At 43.5% G+C, this 20,947-nt stretch overlaps 1 protein-coding gene across 2 annotated transcripts; it reads left to right on the forward strand.

Annotated features, from left to right (window-relative positions):
- The first annotated feature begins 1,439 nt into the window (after positions 1-1,439).
- Positions 1,440-4,463, forward strand: TMEM35B (transmembrane protein 35B). Of its 2 annotated transcripts, none has more exons than XM_033953982.1 (3): positions 1,440-1,569; positions 3,311-3,491; positions 4,129-4,463. In XM_033953982.1, the coding sequence occupies exons 1-3, from the start codon at positions 1,510-1,512 to the stop codon at positions 4,257-4,259; spliced, it is 372 nt and encodes a 123-aa protein (XP_033809873.1). In that variant the 5' UTR covers positions 1,440-1,509; the 3' UTR covers positions 4,260-4,463. The 2 variants fall into 2 exon arrangements, with proteins under 2 accessions (XP_033809873.1, XP_033809872.1); XM_033953981.1 differs by lacking the exon at positions 1,440-1,569 and adding an exon at positions 2,357-2,514.
- Positions 4,464-20,947: the final 16,484 nt, after the last annotated feature.

Raw genomic sequence — 20,947 nt, forward strand, 5'->3', positions numbered from 1 at the left:
GCTGATCTTTAAATGTAAGAAATTAATAATACCCAATATTAGTGAGGAAAACTCCATTTTCACTGATTCCTGAGTCTAAGGTCACAGCTGAGGGAAGAGAATCTAATTTTGGACTGATCAATAAGAGTTTGGTCTTAGCAGCATTCATTTTCATCATTGCCCAGGATCAAAGCTTAGCAATGCAATGGATAATATTGGGTGTTAGATTAACAAGATCTGGGTCAACCTCAAGTAATATGAAAATATCAATGTACATTAATAGTTTCCTGTAAATTCAAGCATTGTATTTCAAAGTACTCATGTAGCTGTTAAATAAGATTGGAGACAATGGGGAGCCCTGGGGAACACCAGAAAGGGTGCTCCAAGATTTTTAATTAGATCCTTCCATATTAACTGAGTAAGAACAGGAGGATAGAAATTTATTGAACCAGTCTAAGACAGTCTGATCAAGGCCAATGTCTGAGAGCAGATAATGCAGACCCTCAATACTCAGGGGGTTGGGAGCAGAGCCAGCTCGCGAATAAGGAAAAATCACAATTTGTTGGGTTGGCTCTGATCCACCCCTGCCTCCCTCTGTCCCCAACCTTACCTGGTAGTCTAGCGGCAATGTGGGGCAGGAGCAATCTTCCTACGCTCCTTCCCTGTGCAGAGCCATGCTGTGAGTTCCCATGGTCTTGTGAGACCATGGGAACTCGCTGCATGGGGCAGGAGCATAGGAAGATTGTGCCTGCCCTGTGTTGCTGCTAGACCACCAGGTAAGGTCTGGGGCAACGTTTCTCAATTAAAATCAAAGCTAAAAAAAAAAAATCACCAATAACCGAATTTGCGATTGGGGAAACCATGAATCGGGAGAGGGGAGGCTGTATTATGATTGACTACATCAAAAGCTGCAGACACATCTAACTGCAGTAAGATAGCATGTTTCTTACAAGATTGTAACTGCAGGATTTTAGAAAGAGACCAAAAGAGGTTTCTGTGCTGAAATTCGGGTGGAACCCATGCTGGAAAGGTAAAAGGATGGAAAACTCCAGGTAATGAAAGAGATATATTTGCAATTGGTCTATAGTGGGAAGTGACAAGTTGGGTTAAGGTCTTTTTTCAAGGGGTAAGGCTAATTATAGCCATGTCATGAGAAATAACCTGTTTCTAAAGCATAATTTAGTAATGTAGTCAGCCAATTGATTGCTTAAGATGGAATATTAGCAAAAAGGGAAAAGGATCAAGGGTGCATTTATATCTCATCAATTTTGTGCATAATTTTGATACCATTGCTTAGAGAAATATGGTACAAGTTGATAGTGGATCAGCTCTCAGGGATCCTCAATATTGCAGAATGGGAGTTCCATTTGAAACAGTTTTGATGTGGCAGATTTAGCGGTTCAGGTGGCTATTTGTGGTGACTTGGTGGCTGAGGTCTGTTTTCATTGGGCAGAACATGTTGAGAGAGGGAGGCTGCCCATTGGACCTTTGTTGACCAGGAGCTGGTAGATTGAAATTATTACTTCCTTTATGATTTCTTGCACACTAATGCCAAGAGTTGCAGCCAGGAGATCTTTTATCCTTGGACAAGTAGGTTGCTGGAAAGTGGGCCAATGTTGGCAGGCAAGGATGTTTGTGGGATTCTCACTGTTATAGGCCTTGTAGGGTTAGCGCATTGCTGCTCCTTTAGGAGGCCTTGGCCGTATGTCAGGTTTCAGGGTGGGGTGCTAAGGAAATGAGGAAAGCTGCTCGAGGAGGGGAGGAAAGATAAGATGCTGCACAGGAGAGGGAGAAACAAATAATTGGGGTGGCGGAGGGGAGAGTTCCTTCATATGGTGCACATGATAAAGGAGATGCTGCATGGAGGGGAATGGAGCTTTGACCCAGGCCAGAAGGTGGGGGGAGGGGGAGAGAGAGAGAGATGGTAGACAGTGGGAAAGAAGCAAATGTTGGATATGACAGTGGAAGGTAGAACAAAATAATTATATTTTCTATTTAGTGATTACAGTATTAGCTTTGAAATGTGGATCCTGCCAGAGCTGGAGCTAGGCCCTAACAGCCCACCTTGCTGGCCTGGGGTTTGAGAGGGCAAAATAAATCTGCTACGTTGTTTGAGGCTGAATTGAATTGAAAACATTTTCCCTGAATTGCCCAAATGGCATCCAAGCTGCCTCAGGCTTCGGCGGTATTCAAATCCAGACTGAAAGCCTCAGCACGAGCACCATGTTCCAACGCCCCCTTAAGTCGATTGTAAGCTCTTCCGAGCAGGGACCATCTCTTGCATGTCCACTGTCCGGCGCCTGGTAGCGCTAAAGAATAATCGAATAGTTGTTATGAGAAGCGATTTGGCTTCCTTTGAATTTCCCTTCACCCAATCCGAAGCCGTCCCCGCCCCAAGCTCCGCCCCCATCGCAAGCAGGAGCAGGCATGGCGCTGGTGCTGCGGATCGTGCGCTGGGTCTTGGGGCTCTTCTTCCTGCTCACCGGGGCCGTGAAGCTGAGCGATCACATTTCGGCCGAAGTGCACCGGCAGATGGTGAGCCACGGGGACGGGGTGGGGGGTTTCTCCAGGTTGCAATCTCAGAGCCCAGGGCGATCGCCCATTTCTCTGGCCTTCCTGCCGGTGCACTTCAAGGATCGGTGTTTGGAGGCAAGAAAGCCAGTCCTGGAAACGGTTCCTTGGATCCCTCTGCAGAGATTGTAGCACTAGGAAACTCCTCCCCCTCCCTTTTGGATTCCTGCTGCCAGTCCAGGCTTTTTGCTCCCTTGGAAGAAGCAGGACTACAGTTACCACAATGCACTAGGGAGCAAGTTCCCAAAGTATCACAGCTAGTGATCCTAACAGATTCTCAAGCAGATGGCATTGTGGGTTGAATGTAGGTGTTCAGGGCAGGGTGTTCTCACACCAAACTTTGAATTAGGCCCATTTGTTTGGATAATTTGTTACAAGAATAATACTGTTTAAAAAACATCTCTGGCTGATAACTCAGTTTTTTTTACATTTTGAAATCTTGACTTTGATGGAGAGTTGCACAGGAACAGAAACGTCACCCATACCCACCTCTACCCGCTAAGATATGCTTCCCAATTCCCACCTGTACCCACAACACTAGTGTTCAAAGCCCTCCTGCATTTTTATGGGTTGTATGAGTTCCAAGCCTCGTTCTGATGCTCCAGTTCACACTCAGTAGGTTCCAAGAAGCCTCAGGGTCACCAAATCTTTTGACTAACTCTTGCGGAAATCCTGTAGCAAACCCAATTCCTGTGCAGCTCTCTGTTCTGTGACTGTCCTGTATGAATGTGCCTAAGTACCTTTGGTTTTACTATTGCAGCGGTCTCAGTTCATGCAGTTTGCAGAAGTCTTCCCCCTGAAGGAATTTGGCTACAGACCTGAGCCTGAGCAATACCTGACGGTGGTGGGATGGATAGAAGTTGTAGCTGGACTTCTGTTGGCCCTTGGACCACAGCTCTTGCAGGAGATCAGTAATTTTGTACTTACAGTGATCATGATTGGTAAGGGGTGAGGGAAACAGCACAGCAGAAAGAGGAGTGATCAGACCTATAGAAGGTTCTAGACCAGTGTTCTTCAACCTTTTGACACCTATGGACCGGCAGAAATAAAAAAATTATTTTATGGACCGGCAGGGTTGAGAACCACTGTGCTAAGTAATGCACCCCGAATGTGCCGTGGCCTCCTTCCCCGCTCATGGTTATCCAATCCCTATATAAGGAGGAGAGTAGATTGCATTTCTTTAATAGCATTGGTGCTGTGGAAGATCTGGGGGCGGCTTATTGGATATAAATCGCCTTTATTCCTGTGCACAGGACTTTTTCTGCATCCCACAGATGCATACGTTGTCTTCTGAGTGTCTGGAGCCATGGCAGGATTCAGCCAGCAGGGGAGGCTATCACACAATAGCATAATGATAAATGAATAACATGCATGCTATAGAACTATTACTATTTAAAAGGCGTACGCAGCGCTGTACACATGCATTTTAACATGTAAGAGAGAGACAGATGATAAAATACAGCCCTGACACTGCCGCATGGGTTATTATTTCTAGAGCGCTACCATGAGTAGAGGTTGGGCACTGCTGCGTCTGTCTCCTGCTAGATATTTCCTAATTCCAGTCTTTCTTCTTCTTAGGTGCTATCTATACTCTGCTGGCCCTGAAGGAGCCTTTGGCCATGTGCACCACAGCCACCGTCTGCCTAGGCCTCTTGCTGCTCCTCAATATTCGAGGGAGGGAATGGAAAGTGAAGCCCAAGTTTCAGTAATCTTGGGGAGGGGGAGGAAAGGAATGAAAGAGACAGCCTTGTAGGGACCACACACGTGCAGAGCTCCAGCACTGAAGCCACAGCTTGAGGATGCATTGCATTCACCCGCAGCATTTCCTCAGTAGTCTGCTCGTCTGGATTGAAGCAAAAGCACATCCTTGTGACCGTTGGTTCAATGGATGAAATAAACATGCTTGAACCACTCTTGCTGTGTAGTATGTGCGTTCTTCTTGGCATTTTCTCTCATCTGTCTTAAGTGTCTCCTTTCTCCCCAGACTGCAGATCCTAGAATGAGACATAATAACCTAAGAATAGCCTTACTGGGTCAGCCCAAAGACCCATCTAGCCCAGTATCCCGTCTTCACGGAGGCCAATTCAAGTCACAAGTACCTGGCAAAAACTCAGATAGTAACAGCAGCCAATGCCACGAATCCAGGGCAAGGAGTAGCTTCTCCCATGTCTGTCTCAACAGCAGTTTATGGGCTTTTCCTGCAGGAACTTTGTCCAAACCTTTTTTAAAACCAGATACGCTTTCTGCTCTTATCACAACTTCTGGCAATGCGTTCCAGAGCTTAATTATTCTCTGAGTGAAAAAAGTATTACTTTGCAACTTCATTGAGTGACCCCCTAGTCTAAATCTTGATGCAGTAAAAAATCGATCCACTTCTACCCGTTGTATACCACTCGGGATTTTGTAGACTTCAATCGTATCTCCTCTCAGCCGTCTCTTTTCCAAGCTGCAGAGCCCTAACCTCTTTAGTCTTTCCTCATACGAGAGGAGTTCCATCCCCTTGATCATCTTGGTCGCTCATAAGTGACAATAGTGGGGATGCCATGGTGTTGCAGAATCTTTGGTGCTCTCTTAGAAAGAAAGAGCTTATGATATGGTGTGGATGTGGTATGTATCATACATGTGGAGCACAATGGCGGGATCCTTTGGGAAGTCCATGTATAGGGATACAGTCCCCTGGGGGTGTTCCTTTTCTCCATGCCATCTATGCTGTGCACATGGATTTCACTGGAGTGGGACATTATAAAGTCTCTTTCTGTTAGGCAAGGTCGCAGACTATCTTTTCTTATTTTCCCCTGCTAAGAAATAAACATCGCACCTCTCTGCAGCCCATCTGCTAAAGAGATTAATTTCCAGGTGCCTAGAAAAACACATGAAGGCATAGGGCATGGCAAAGGAGTCAAAAAGCAGGGAGCCAGGCCTAGATGCACTAAAGGATCGGTAAGACCGTGTGGGTCTGCTCCTAGTCGATTTATTGGCCAATTCAAAAAGGGCTATTGATACACTAAATGATTCGCATGGAGGTTTGTCATAATCTCCGTCACTCCCATCCAACTAATCGCTCCGAAAGCGGATCTCACACGTGTGAAGGGGAAACCCTGAAAGCAGCCTCCTACCACTCAGCTCTTTGGGGCAGGAAACATTTTTTTTTTTAATGGGCACAGATGCTGTGCGTGTTATATCTGCCCCATTAAAAAAGAACCCCCCCTCTGATGACCCCTTCCTGACGAACTGGGTGGGGGTGAGGTTGGGAACTGGTTCATCGTATGGGGGGGGGGTTCTTTTTTTTTAAATCTTTTTTTTTTTTAATGGTGCAGATATTGTACGTGTGTAACATGCACAGTATCCGTGCCCATTAATAAAAAAAGGGCTATACTACGGTTAGGTAAGCAGCTGCCACACAACACCCCCCCCCCTGCAGCGGGGGAGATGCCCACTCTCTCCCCCCCCTCCCCAAGCAGCGGAGAGATGCCCATTCTTCATTCTCTCCTGCTATACCACAACACCCCCCGCCTCCGACTCCTCTCCCCCGTACCTTTAATTAGATGACTGACTGGAGGGATGCCTAAAAAAAAAAAAAATTGTAAGATTGGAAATCTCTTGAAACTTATTTTTCATGGATTTAATATACTGTCTCATCAATAGATATTATGATCATGTTGTGTTAATTATAAACTAAGTATGATTGTAGTATTTCTTCCCTAATGACAATGATATAACTGTTATATTTATTTATTTAAGGTATTTATATACTGCCTATCAAAGTTATCTAAGTGGTTTATAATCAGGTACTCAAGCATTTTCCCCTGTCTAACATACCTGTGGCAATGGAGGATTGAGTGACTTGCCCAGGGTTACAAGGAGCAGTTCAAAATTTGAACCCACAACCTCAGGGTATCGAGGCTGTAGATTGAGTCATCTGAGTTTTCCTTCCATTGCTTTCAATGGAAGGAAAACCCAGATGTCTAAATCCGTCCTATTTTTTCTAGAACCATATGCTAACCCTAGGGGAGCTGAAATGTCTGGACTGGAGTTAGCAGTGTGGCTGAAGGGATGGTTGTTAACCGGCTGCTCGGGGCTTGTGTAAGGGTGTTAGATACTCATCAGGAGTGGCCAATCACGGTCCTCGAGTCCGGTTTTCTAGATTTTCACATTAATATAGAACCAAATCTTTTCCAGAGAAGACAAAAGGGTAAAACTAGAGGGCATAATTTGAGATTACAGGGAGGAAGACTTAGGAGCAACGTTAGGAAATTCTTCTTCATGGAGAGGGTGGCAGATGCCTGGAATGCCCTCCCGAGGGAAGTGGTGGAGAAGAAAACGGTGATGGAATTTAAAAAAGCGTGGGATAAAAATAGAGGATCTTTAATTAGAAAATGAAGGATGTAAAGTAAAGAACTAAGGCCGGTATTGGACAGACTTGCACAGTCTTTGTCCCATATATGATGATTTGGTGTAGGATTAGGCTGGGGTGGGCATCAGTGGGAACTCCACTAATATGGAACAGGAGGATGTTACTGGCCAGACTTTATGGTAGATTTCCTGCAAACAACGGGATGGTTGGATGGGCTGGAGTGAGCTTGGATGGCAACTTCAGCATTTGGAACCTAGGACAATACCAGGTGGACTTTACAGTCTATGGCCCAGAAATACCTGAAACCCAAAGAGTAGCAACATTCCAGAGCTGAGATTGTGATGTCATAATGCCTCATTCCACCAATGCCTAAGAGCCAACCTCAGCAGTGATGTCACAATGGCTTGATTAGATGAAAACTTCAGCGTTTGGAACCTAGGACAATACCAGGTGGACTTTAGTCTATGGCCCAGAAATAAAGAGACAAGTTAATCTAATCATGTATTTTTTAATGAGTATAACATGGGCAGACTGGATGGACCGTTCAGGTCTTTATCTCTTGTCATTTACTATGTTACTATGTAATTTCATGGTCTGCTTCCATTGTATGCAAATCAATCTCATGCATATTCATTGTGGAAATCTTGAAAACCCGACTGGGATCTGGCCCTCGAGGACCGTGATTGGCCGTCTCTCTCCAAATTGACCTTTGGTCTTGTGCCAGGCTTGAGATCTTGGGTAGTTTGGGATTTCAGACCATCCTATCCTGGTGCATTATGGATCTTGTAGTACTGATTTCACTGGGCATGATCAGGCACTACAAATCCCACACTGCTTTGGGTTTTAAGTTCAAAACCAGGATTGGCAGGTAACTTTGTATCTCTGCAGCCTCTCCTTGAGATTTTGATAACCTCAGCAGTTCTGATTGCTTCAACACTACCTCACCCAGAATAATTCTGCAAAAATGCAAAATGATTTATTATACTTTCAGTGTTAAACTTTGTTTCATATATAAAGAGGGTATTTTCAAAAGCCATTTTTATACCTAATAAGCTATTTGAAAATTGTCACCCTCTGCTTTTGCTGCCCCTAACCCCAAGAAGCTGCTATCCAAGGTGATGCCTAGTTTGCCTATAGATAAGCCAGCCTGGAGGTTGAAGTACTTTGGGCTTTTGTCAGTCCTTCCTCAGCCTCTCCAGGTGTAACAAAAGCTGTTAGGAAGATTTAGAAGGTGCCGAGACTTCAGGGAAGGGAGTACATGTCTCTGAAGCAGGGTGAGCTTTGGGGCCACTAAAGCAGACAGCTGTCTGGCAGGTGGGATTATTTTTTCCAGGCTAGAAAGAGGCTTGTGTGGGTTCCATGAGTTCAAGTTTCCAAGTTTATTTACAGTTTGATATGCCAACTATCGAACAAATATCTGGATGGTTTACAATGCTAAAATTGGAGTTTAAAATAAAAATAGGGCAGTATAGGGACAGGACAAGGCCAAAGATATAGACAACAATTGATACAGAAGGAGCCGAGGAAGATTCAAAATTACATTGAAGTCAAAATAAAAGTTAGAGGGAGGGAAGAAGAGGGAAGGGAAAGAGTGGATAGGGAGGGGAGGTTGTGTCCTAAAAGCAGTTCTCATCAATCGTTGGAGATGGCTGGAAAAAGGATCTTATCTTGAAATAGGAAAGTTTTAAGTTAGATTTTGAATTTGTCGAGGGAGTTTTCCAGTAGTAGGTGTGACGGCATTGCATTCCAGAGGGGTGGGGGGAGCTGTGGCGGAGAAATATTGATAACTAGGTCAAGGATAAGGATGCTCAAGGACCCAGCTTGACCCACCTGTGACAGAGTAATGGAGCGGTGGAGCCAGACTGGTAAATGAGGCAAGTGTCTGCTTATGGAACGTTATCGGCTGTCAGTCGGTCACTCGGCACTGAGAGACATCTATATGAAAAGACACTGAAAAAGATCACGATGATAGTGAGATAGGACAGGCTCCTACTATGTATCATTTCTATAGGGCTACTAGACATACACATCAAAACACAGAAGAGACAGTCCCTGCTCCCAAGATCTGGTGGGGGAACCACATACAGCTACATTATGATGTCATCAAGAATTGTGGGTATGACCCAGATGCATTGTGATGTCATTGAGCATTCAGACAGCTTCTCCTGCTACTAATCATTTCTATAATGCTACTAGATATACGCAGATCTTTCCATCAAAACGAAGAAGAGACAGTCCCTGCTCCAAAGATCTGGTGGGGGAACCACATACAGCTACATTATGATGTCATCAAGAATTGTGGGTATGACCCAGATGCATTGTGATGTCATTGAGCATTCAGACAGCTTCTCCTGCTACTAATCATTTCTATAATGCTACTAGATATACGCAGATCTTTCCATCAAAACGCAGAAGAGACAGTCCCTGCTCCAAAGATCTGGTGGGGGAACCACATACAGATACATTATGATGTCATCAAGAATTGTGGGTATGACCCAGATGCATTGTGATGTCATTGAGCGTTCAGACAGCTTCTCCTGCTACTAATCATTTCTATAGTGCTACTAGACATACGCAGATCTTTCCATCAAAACGCAGAAGAGACGGTCCCTGCTCGGAAGAGCTTACAGTCTAGTCAAGACAGACAAACTGGACAAGAAGGTGCATCAATACACAGAGTTCAGGTGGGGGAATTACAGAGGGAATGAGAAGACAGATGTTGGCGCTTAGCAGGTGGGTTAGGGTTTGGAATTGAAGCAGCTTCAAAGAAGTGGACTTTGAGTCTGGATTTGAAGACTGCCAGAGACAGAGCTTCACGTATCAAGTCAGGATTCCAGAATCCTGCTAGTATTTGGAATCCCCAAAGAGTAGCAACATTACATACTGGTGCTAAGTTTTCAAGTTTATTAACCTCTTGATATACTGTCCATCTCAAGAATCTAGACCAGTGATTCCCAAACCCTGTCCTGGAGGACAACCAGGCCAGTCGGGTTTTCAGGATAGCCCTAATGAATATGCATGGAGCAGATTTGCATGCCTGGCACCTCCATTATATGCAGATCTCTCTCATACATATTCATTAGGGTTATGCAGAAAACCCAACTGACCTGATGGTCCTCCAGGACAGGGTTGGGAGCCACTGATCTAGACGGTTTACAAAAAGCTACTACTAATAATTATTTCTATAGTGTTACAAGGCATACGCAGCATGTACATCAAAACACAGAAGAGACAGTTCCTGCTCAGAAGAGCTTACAGTCTAGTCAAAGACAAACTGGACAAGAAGGTGCATCTATACACAGTGCTCAGGTGGCTGGGACAATCCTAGCTTTGTCCATTTCATGCATGGATTTTAGACCTGCTTTCCTGAGAGGATTAGAGGTAGAAGTTCATTCATGCAATGGGGCAAAACAGGGCTGAGTCTTCCTGGTCCTTATGATTTGGGCTCATGCATTCACTTTCCAAGCAGCGGGATTGCTCAGGTGCAGGAGTTCGAAGGGAGGCTGCGGTATCTTCTGTGGCTGCCTCTTTTACAAAGCTTCCTCATCTACTCTTTCCTTTCTCAAATACTGCAAGCTAAAGACACAGGTCCACACAGCTTTAGAAACAAAATTTCTAATCTTGCTGTCATAGTAAACAGGATTTAAAGCCCTCCTCAAGAATCAATATTTAAAAATGAGGTAGGTACCGCAAGTTATTAATTAGTTTAGTATTGGCTGTTTCCAAGTGAAAGACTTTCATGAAAAATGTTCTCATGGAATCCGCAGGCTTCTACTGCAACTAATTAATTCCCGGCATGGACTGAAACCATAGACCACGCGGTTGCACAGATGGAAAAGAGCCAGTCATTTCTGCTTTGTGAGCAGACACGAGTCTGAAGTGCTTTCTATAGCTGGAGGTACATAAAGGCATCCCCAAATCAGTCCTTGAAAAGACTAACCAACACTGAACTCTAATACTACAGAGCAGTATATTTCACATTCTGGATTTGGTATGCTATAATGCAGTATTTCCATGGTAACAGACTATATTTGGCATGATATAGAGTGGTATTCCCATGGGAACATTCCGCCTTTGGCTTGCTATAGAGCGGTATCTCCATAGTTATGCTCTGGATTAGGACAGCTCATAGACTAGCATACCCATGAGAATATTCTGAATTTGGTGCATTCTAGAATGGTCTTTCCATGGTAATGTTCTGTATTTGGTACATATGTGTGGTATTCCAAAGGTCAGAAGCCCGATGTTTTTCTCAAAGCTAGTGACTTATTCGGTGAGCTATCATCTGTCCCGTATGCTCTCTATAACATTGATTTATGATTATTATTTTTTTATTGTTTTTATATTTTTTTATGCTTTATTTTCCTTTACTTCTTTATTTAGAACAACTGATAAAGTAATCTAGTAATCTAAATTTCTAATGCATTACTCTTCCATTTTGATTAAGGTTACTTAGCTTTCATATTCTTTGGCTGAAAAAACTTTATTTCAATTTTCTTCAATTAATGCTGATCCATTTAATTCCAGTCTAGTGATGTATTTCAGGTTAGTCACAATAGTTGAAAAGTCTTGTTGTGCATTCGCATTAATCATGGTGTCTGAAATTGAATATCCACCAAATGCTGCAGTGTTTACAATATGGCAGAGGGCACATGGCGCTCAGCTTTTGGTTTTTCTTCTGTAACCACAAACCAATTATTAGAGGACACTGCAGCATTTGGTGGATATTCAATTTCAGACACCATGATTAATGCGAATGCACAACAAGACTTTTCAACTATTGTGACTAACCTGAAATACATCACTAGACTGGAATTAAATGGATCAGCATTAATTGAAGAAAATTGAAATAAAGTTTTTTCAGCCAAAGAATATGAAAGCTAAGTAACCTTAATCAAAATGGAAGAGTAATGCATTAGAAATTTAGATTACTAGATTACTTTATCAGTTGTTCTAAATAAAGAAGTAAAGGAAAAAAAAAGCATAAAAAAATATAAAAACAATAAAAAAATAATAATCATAAATCAATGTTATAGAGAGCATACGGGACCGATGATAGCTCACCGAATAAGTCACTAGCTTTGAGAAAAACATCAGGCTTCTGACTGTGAACACTTGAGACCCCTGGTTTCTCTCTAGATTACTTATTTAAGTGATTATAGACTTGTGTGATAGCCTAGTCTTAAAGATTTTAGTGAGATTCACAAAAGTTTGGAAAGTGGTATTCCAAAGGTAACATTGAATTTGGTCAACATGGAAGACAATTTTGCATAGAGACCTTGAGATTTATTTATTTAAAAAAACTGACAATCTGACAATAAAAACACACAATTTAAAATCCAAACCAAAATTAAACGCAATATACAGAAAAACAACAGTGAAACAAAACAAAAAAGAACAGAGCCTACATAGGGAATAATTGCGATGTCTGGTTCAGGAGATGCACAGTTCCCCAAATATTTTACAAAAGGTTTGTTGAATGTGGAGCCTTTTGTAAAATACATATAAAGATGCCAGGATATACACACTTCTCCTCCCCTTTTGCAAAACAGCCCTGTATTGCCTTCCTGGTAGAGCAAAAGAAATACAGTACTGTAATAATAATAATAATTTTATTCTTATATACTGCCAAAGCCATGTAATAACATATATAGGATCATTAGAGAGAGAATAACGTTCTTCCACCTTTTCCCTTCCGCATGTTGCAACAATCCCATAGATATTACAGACCATTATGAACAAATAATGTCACACGATAAGAGACAATTTGAGACCTGGGCTCTTATAGCCTCAACTCATACACGAATCCCACAGCTTGTACAAACCATTCCCAAACATCCCTCTCCCTCCCAAAACACCCAGAAAAGTTCAAAAGGGCAATATGAGTTGCATTGGCTTTTGGATTCAAAATCTGGCTTCTGGCCATGGAAGAAAGAATCTAGTTATGGAGCCAGATCTTCATAAAGGCTGAACTCCTTCAACGAGAGTAGTAAGGTGCCTGGCATTGCCACAACAGCAGGGAGTGAGGTTTGTTTCTCTAGTACCACAAAAGATGGTGGGGTTTTGAGCAGCCAATGAGTAAGAATGCATTTCTTACCCAACACTTGCTCATTAATAATAATTTCTCGGAGGAACTTCCTGCCCCAACAAGTCATATTTAAGAAATATTAGGCCTTCTATAGTGAACAGAATGATGTCCCAGCATGGGTTGTAAAAATTGCATTACGTATCTTAAAAAAAAAAAAGAATCACCTTACAATGCTGTTTCCCATTGACCAAATGAGTTGACCCCGCCTCTAAACGTTTTGTGCATCTTTCCTGAAGTTCCACGCTTTGAATCACTTTGGGAGCTGCGATTAGTTCTCCGAGTGAGGTGAGGTGCACTGGTCTACCAAGATCTTTGCCCCAGTTGTCTAGAACCTTTTGATAACACTTAAGGGGTTGATGACTATGCAGAATCTTGTGGAAATAGGAAACTGATATCTTCTGTAGCGGTTCCTCATCCAAAAATTGATAACATTTTGTCTTAAATTCTGGGGATAGATTTTGCCCAGAAAGGAAGGCCAGAGAATGAGTTAATTGGATACTGGCCTAGCAGACCACCATTGCTGAAAATCGTTAGAGGTACCATCTTCCTTCAGTAATAGCCCTCCATCTCTGAAACATCGCTTTCTCTAGTCCTGGGAGAAAATGATGCTTCCTAAGTATACCGTGTTTCCCCGATGATAAGGCAGGGCCATCAAATAAGACAGCCCCCCTTTTTAGAAAAAAATGTAAAATAAGGCACCCCCCCCCCCGCAAATAAGCCACCCACCGATACCTGCGCTTACCCGAATCGGGTGGTACGGTGGGTGACTCCGTGTGGTCCCTCCGTCTACCGTATTTGCCTCCATGGCTGCGTGCCACGCCTCGTCATGAAGTGAAGAGGAGGAAGTGACAGGACTGCAGCGCGCGCACGTGACTCCGCGCAAGGAAACACAGGCAGCTTCCCTCATCCCTCCCTAACGGAGACTGCAGGAGTTTGTTCACGGCCAGAACATCCAATACAGGTAATAAAATTCTGTTTTTTTTCAACAATAACTGTGTACTGTAGTCTTCTTCATGGGTAAATAAGGCATCCCCCCGAAAATAAGCCCTAGAGCATATTTTGGCCTTCCAAAAAAATAAGACAGTGTCTTACCATCGGGGAAACACGGTAGAAGTAAACCACTTACAGTATATAGGCTTAATGTCGATAAATGATTGAAAGATAAAAACCACCTCATTTTCCTGTTTTACAGTCTACCTCTGTCTGTGTTCAGGTTTTGTCTCCCAAACAATTCATCTGGCTTCCCCATTTTATTGTACATTGCTTTGAAATTCTGAAAAAGTGATTTAATCAAATTTTTAAATAAACTTGACGCTTGAACTTCTTCTTAATCAATGGAAAGGGCTCCCTTTATCATTAAAGGGATGCATTCATTTATTTCACATGATCCTTTCCCTCAGTCTCTGTCTCGGTTCCTCTTGAAAAAAGACACTGCCCAGCTGAGAAGGCAGGGTGCTGGCATTTTGTTGGGAAGCTCCAAGCCAAAGTTACGATGGAATTTTCTTCAGGGAAATTGGAATCAGAGGGGGGTGGGGGGCCTTAGTTTTCCAAATTTCAAACTCTATATTCAAGGCCAGTCTTTTGCACCATCTAAGAGACTGGATTTTGAACACTCATCAATTTACAGATATATCATTAGAGAGCGATTACTTTTATCCCTGGCATCTTTTGCAGGCTTGGTTACCTATGATCCTAAATTTATCAGGGAGACCTCCATAGTCATTGTGGAGGCAGTTAATGCAATGGACATTTAAGGATCGGTTGAAAAAATTATTTCAGCAAATTTTTAAGGTTGTGTTACACAGTAAGTGCAATTAAACCTCAATCATCCATGCAATAGAGAATAACATGGGGACAAATGTGTCCCCGTCCCTGTAAGATCTCAATTTACCCGTCCCGTCCCTGTGAGTTTTGTCACTGTCCCTGTCCCATTCCTGTAAGCTCTGCCTTAACCTCACAAGCCTCATACACTTAAGATTTTAAAGTGTCTGAGGCTTGTGCAGATGAGGGCGGAGCTTAGGCATTGGTGGAATGAGGCATTATGACATCACAACCTGAGCTCTAGAATGTTGCTACTTGAAAGTGTTTGAGGCTTGTGTAGATGAGGACGGAGCTTAGGCATTGGTGGAATGAGGCATTATGACATCACAACCTGAGCTCTAGAATGTTGCTACTTGTAATTTTAAAGTGTTTGAGGCTTGTGTAGATGAGGACGGAGCTTAGGCATTGGTGGAATGAGGCATTATGACATCACAACCTGAGCTCTAGAATGTTGCTACTTGAAAGTGTTTGAGGCTTGTGTAGATGAGGACGGAGCTTAGGCATTGGTGGAATGAGGCATTATGACATCACAACCTGAGCTCTAGAATGTTGCTACTTGTAATTTTAAAGTGTTTGAGGCTTGTGCAGATGAGGATGGAGCTTAGGCATTGGTGGAATGAGGCATTATGACATCACAATCTCAGTTCTAGAATGTTGCTACTTAGGAATTTGAAGTGTTTGAGGCTTGTATAGATGAGGACGGAGCTTGCAGGAATGGGGCAGAGGCAGGAAAAGAACTTGCAGGGTCAGGACGGGAAAATGAGTGCCTGTGGGGATGGGGAAAAATTTGCCCCGTGTCATTCTCTACGTGCAAATCCAGCATCCAGAGCAATTAGCTGACTATGACGTCTGCTTCACAGCAAGGTTAAGTTTTGATGTCATTTTTTTTAAACACGTGTATTGTCATTGTAAAATCAGAAATACGCTGGTGATTTTACACTTTCTGTGTTATTGATTCTGCATAAAAGGTCAGCATTCCCATAAATCCTTCAATTCTCCCTAATCTATCAGAAGAGATGATGAACTGATAACCTTTATTCCCTGTCCTCAGACCCGGTGGCACAGTGGAGAATCCTCAGAAAGAGCCGGGATGTGCAATCAATACCGGATCGAGCAGGCAGTCTGGAGCTCTTTGATTACACTGTACCAAGGACTGTGTAAGGGGCACCAAGTTTTCTCCACCCATTGCCTCCTCTTCTTGGCTCTAGCAAGGTGCCTGAGGTCATGATGCCATTATACAGAGCCATGGTGAGACCTCATCTAGAATACTGTGTGCAATTTTGGAGGCCACATTACCGTAAAGATGTGCTCAGAATTGAGTCGGTTCAGCGGATGGCCACCAGGATGGTCTCGGGGCTAAAGGGTCTCTCGTACGAAGAGAGACTGAACAAATTGCAGCTCTATACTCTCGAGGAGCGTAGGGAGAGGGGAGACATGATTGAGACATTTAAGTACATCACGGGACGGGTCGAGGTGGAAGATGATATCTTTCTTCTCAAAGGACCCTCGAACACAAGAGGACATCCGCTCAAACTCAGGGGAGGGAAGTTTCGTGGAGACGTCAGGAAGTACTTCTTCACGGAACGAGTGATAGAGCATTGGAACAAGCTTCCAGTACAGGTGATCAAGGCCCGCAGTATCCCAGACTTCAAGAATAAATGGGATACCTATGTGGGATCACTGCGAGAGTCATACCAATGAATAGGGTCGCTAGGATATAGACTTAATAGAGCAGGTCAGTAGAGTTAAGGGGGCCAGTAGACTTAAAAGGGGGTCAATGGTATGGGCAGACTTGATGGGCTGTAGCCCTTATCTGCCGTCATCTTTCTATGTTTCTATGTTTCTATTGTGGCCGTTTCATCGCAGCTAGTTCAGCACAGCGGTTTCACTGTGATGAACTGATCATGATGAATCATCCAATTTCAGCATTTAGGGGGGGCAATGCCCCCCTCAAAATTATACCCTTCCACTCTCCTCCCTATTCATGATCTGGCACCTCTGCAGTAGCTGGCGAGAAGCCCAGGCTCTAGGGGGGTGGGGTAGAAGCTGCTGCTGGAGCCGCTATGTTGCCATGCCTGCCCTCTGCCGCCAGGGCTGCTGCATCATGCCCTTCGAGCCTGGGCCCTGGAGCATAAGCAGCCATCGTTAGCTGTCCTCTGCAGCCCAGCCTCCCTGTAATGGGACGATTCATTGCAGCTGTGCTGAAACGTCCCACGAAGAATCGTCCTGTTCCATGTTGCACAGGGTGAGATTCTGACTAGAGAGTTACACGGGGACAGAAATCCCACCCAGCCCCGCCCGTCCCCGCCAGGATCCTCTCTGTCCCCACCCGTCCCCATCAGGATCCTCTCCTTCCCCACCCATCCCCGCCAGGATCCTCTCTGTCCCCACCCATCCCCGTCAGGATCCTCTCCTTCCCCACCCATCCCCGCAAGGAATTACCTCCATCCCCGCCCGTCCCCATAAAAAGCAGCAATTTCTTCTGACAGGATCATCAATTCCACAGTTTCTTTTGTGTTTGCGCTGCTGTTTTCCTTGTGGAATCTCTTTGGTGGAACCCTTTTTTGTTTTCTGTTCAGGTAATTAACTTATAAACCCCCTCTTTTACTAAGGCTGACGTGTCCATTATATTATATGGACAAACCCTGCTTCCAAAGCCTTCCATCCCTGTGGGAGTCCCGTTGGCTAGAGGGGGGTCCCCGTGGGAGTCCCATGGGTTAGGGAGGATTCCTGCGGGATTCCTGTGATCCCCGTTCCCGTGCAGACCTCTAATTCTGACTCAGTATGGTCCTAGAAACAGCTCAGCTTTATCCTCCTACCTAAAGCCTATAACTTTCTTTTTCCCATTCCTAATTTACAAATAACCTGCCCCTTTCTCAGTTTTGTCCTATTCTATCCTACCCGCTAACTTCTAAGCTCCTGCACAGTGCTTTCTGAAGAGTCTTTTCAGCTCTTAGAAACTATTCCCCCAACCTTTACAAATAAATAAGAGTATTCCCAAGGCAGTAGACCAGATTGGAAACTGGTTCAGTGACAGATAACAGAAGGCAACAGTAAACGGAATTTACTGAAGGAGAGAGAGAGGTTATTACTGCATTCCTCAGGGATCGGTTTTATTTGGCATCTGTGTGAGGGATACGCAGGATAATTTTATAATCGGTTGTCTAGGTTTGAAGGACTAGCTCAGGCATGGGCAACGCCGGTCCTCGAGGGCCGGAATCCAATTGGGTTTTCAGGATTTCCCCAATGAATATGCATGAGATCTATTTGCATGCACTGCTTTCAATGCATATTCATTGGGGAAATCCTGAAAACCCGATTGGATTCCGGCCCTTGAGGACCGGAGTTGCCCATGTCTGATCTAGCTGATCTACATATATATAAGTATTTAAAATGCTTATTTTTGAAGGAAACATATGGATGTCTCAAAATGGTGAAATGGTCATCCATGGGCCTGAAATGTCCAAATCCCGATTTTGAAAAGGGACGTCCACCACTGCAGTCATCCAAATGGCAAAGGGAGAATTGTGGATGTGCTTTGAGGGCCCCAAATCAAGATATTCAACAGTGATTAGCGAATGGGAAGAAAAGTCCAAGCCTAAGTTAGACCTTTTTCAGTCACGTCCAGGGCACAAAATGGTGCGCTGCGTTCTCTTAGGCTTCCCTGGCTGGCGCCATATAGGTGAAAGGTGCTGGCAATGTTGAAGTTTTGTTGAATTTGGAACCTGGTAGTTTAAATGCTGAACCTGATTGGATGTCGTTGATTTGAATTTTTTGTGCTCCCTTCTGATGTCATTAAGGGGGAGGGGTTTAAATGTGCCATCTTGAATGACGTTTGAATGTGTGTGGATCACAGAATCTGAGTGTGTTTCTCAAAAATGAAGCAGGAAAAGGTGGCATTTCAGGTGAGAGCATTATATTTGAACTTTCCGAATGCCACTCAGCTATCAGCCCTGCTTTTGGTGACCTGCACGTCTACTTTTACACATTGCTATAAATCCTAGAATCCAATGCACTTGGAGTTGTAAAGAATACTTGAAAAACTACTGTACAGTCCAAGAGAAATCCAGGACTGGGTAATACTTGTTCACCCTGGGATTCAGAATAAGGCAGGGAATTTCTTTAGAAATGTATCTTTATTTAGTTATTGAATTCTTTTTCCATCCCGTCCTCCCCAAAGAGCCCAGGACGGGTTACAGGTCAACATATACAGTTAACAGGTTACAGTTTGCTAAGTTTTTTCAGGTACAACTTTTAATCCTAACTCGATACATACTAGGGATCAATATCCATAATATACTGTGCAGTTTACAGGTTAAATTAGTCATAGTTACAGTGCAAGATTTCTCAATACAAGTTTTTATTCTAATGCAACACATATTGAGGATCTTGTATCAATATACATCTCTTTGTAATCTATGCTTTTATTATTTCATCTTCTGTGCATTGAAGTCTCTTTTGTTTTGCATTTAGTGTTGGAAAAAATCCCTGGCCTAGTGAGGGTGGCATATCTTACTCAGCTTTCTCTTCCTTTACTTGATGGGGGCACATCCCAGTTAGTAGGGTGTTCTCTGGAATCTTGCATGTCTGAACTTGATCCAGTGATTAAAAGCAAGACGAGACATGCACCCATAGGGAGGACAAAATGATCAGAGTTTCTCATTTGGTAAGGGGCAATTGAGACAATTTGAGACATACAATAGCTTGTCAGAACAAGGAGAGTAGCTTTTTTTGCAAAGGAGAACATAAATATAACAGATTTGGGATGGGAAAGAGCTAAGCCTGCATGAATCAAATTGGCAAGCTGGATTGTGGATCTCCACTATGGCAGATGTGTGTTGCACAGAGTACAATATTATACCCGATGGACAAGAACCTGCCCCTGTTCATTCCTCTCAGAAATATTACAGGGTGATAGATTCAAGAGCAATGTTAGGAAATTCTACTTTACAAAGAGGGTGATGGATGCCTGGAATGTGCTCCTGAGAGAGGTGGTGGAGAAGAAAACGGTGATGGAGTTCAAAGAAGTGTGGAATGAACACAGAGGATCTAGAATCAGAAAATAATATTAAATATTGAACTGGACAGACTTTCACGGTCTGTATATGGCCATTTGAGGGAGGATGGGCTGGAGAGGGCTTTAATGGCTGGGAGGGTGTAGATGGGCTGGAGTGAGTTTTGACGGAGACTTCGGCAGTTGGAACCCAAGCACAGTACTGGGTAGAGCTTTGGATTCTTGCCCAGAAATAGCTAAAAGAAAAAATTTAAATTGAATCAGGTTGGGCAGACTGGATGGACCATTCGGGTTTTTATCTGCTGTCATCTACTATGTTACTATGTGCTCAGCCCAGACCTTGTCTTCAGCTGCAGCATGAAGCACAGTACCGGGTAGAGCTTTGGATTCTTGCCAGAAATAGCTAAAAGAAAAAATTTAAATTGAATCAGGTTGGGCAGACTGGATGGACCATTCGGGTCTTTATCTGCTGTCATCTACTATGTTACTATGTGCTCAGCCCAGACCTTGTCTTCAGCTGCAGCATGAAGGAATCTCAGATCTCTTGGGATATAAAAGGGGCCTCAGTGCAGTGCCACAAACCTATCAGTTGACACACCAGGTATCTATCACACTCATGCAATATCCTTAGTATCAGACGAGTTGGGAAGCAAAGCAAAACTTGTTATATTTTCCGGGTTTCCCTTCATCTTCCACACTTTTCATTTCAGTGATATGAAATGAAGTGAAAAGTGTCAAGAAAAGTGTGGAATAACTTATAAATTTCATGGCTCCACATCATTCGCTTCTTGGTTGGGCTGAGAACTTTTCATTGGCCCCTGGTATTGTGATATCATAATGCCTCATTCCACCAATGCCTAAGAGCCAACTTATTTGGTGATGTCACAATGGCTTGGTTTCCCTCTACCTGTGCCCATTTACTAGATGCATTTGCCTCATGGAATAACTTGTAAGTTTCATGGCTCCACATCATTTTCTTCTTGGTTGGGCTGAGAATGTTCCAGCGGCCTCTCGTATATATCACAGAGATGTTTATTGAAAGCTTCTATACCAGGACTAATGACTGGGGGAGTCAATTCAGAGAAGTTTACATGAGCTTCTGTAGAGGTGTTACAAAACA

The sequence above is a fragment of the Geotrypetes seraphini genome, chromosome 8, assembly GCF_902459505.1.
Source record: "Geotrypetes seraphini chromosome 8, aGeoSer1.1, whole genome shotgun sequence".
NCBI classification, from domain to species: Eukaryota; Metazoa; Chordata; class Amphibia; order Gymnophiona; family Dermophiidae; genus Geotrypetes; species Geotrypetes seraphini.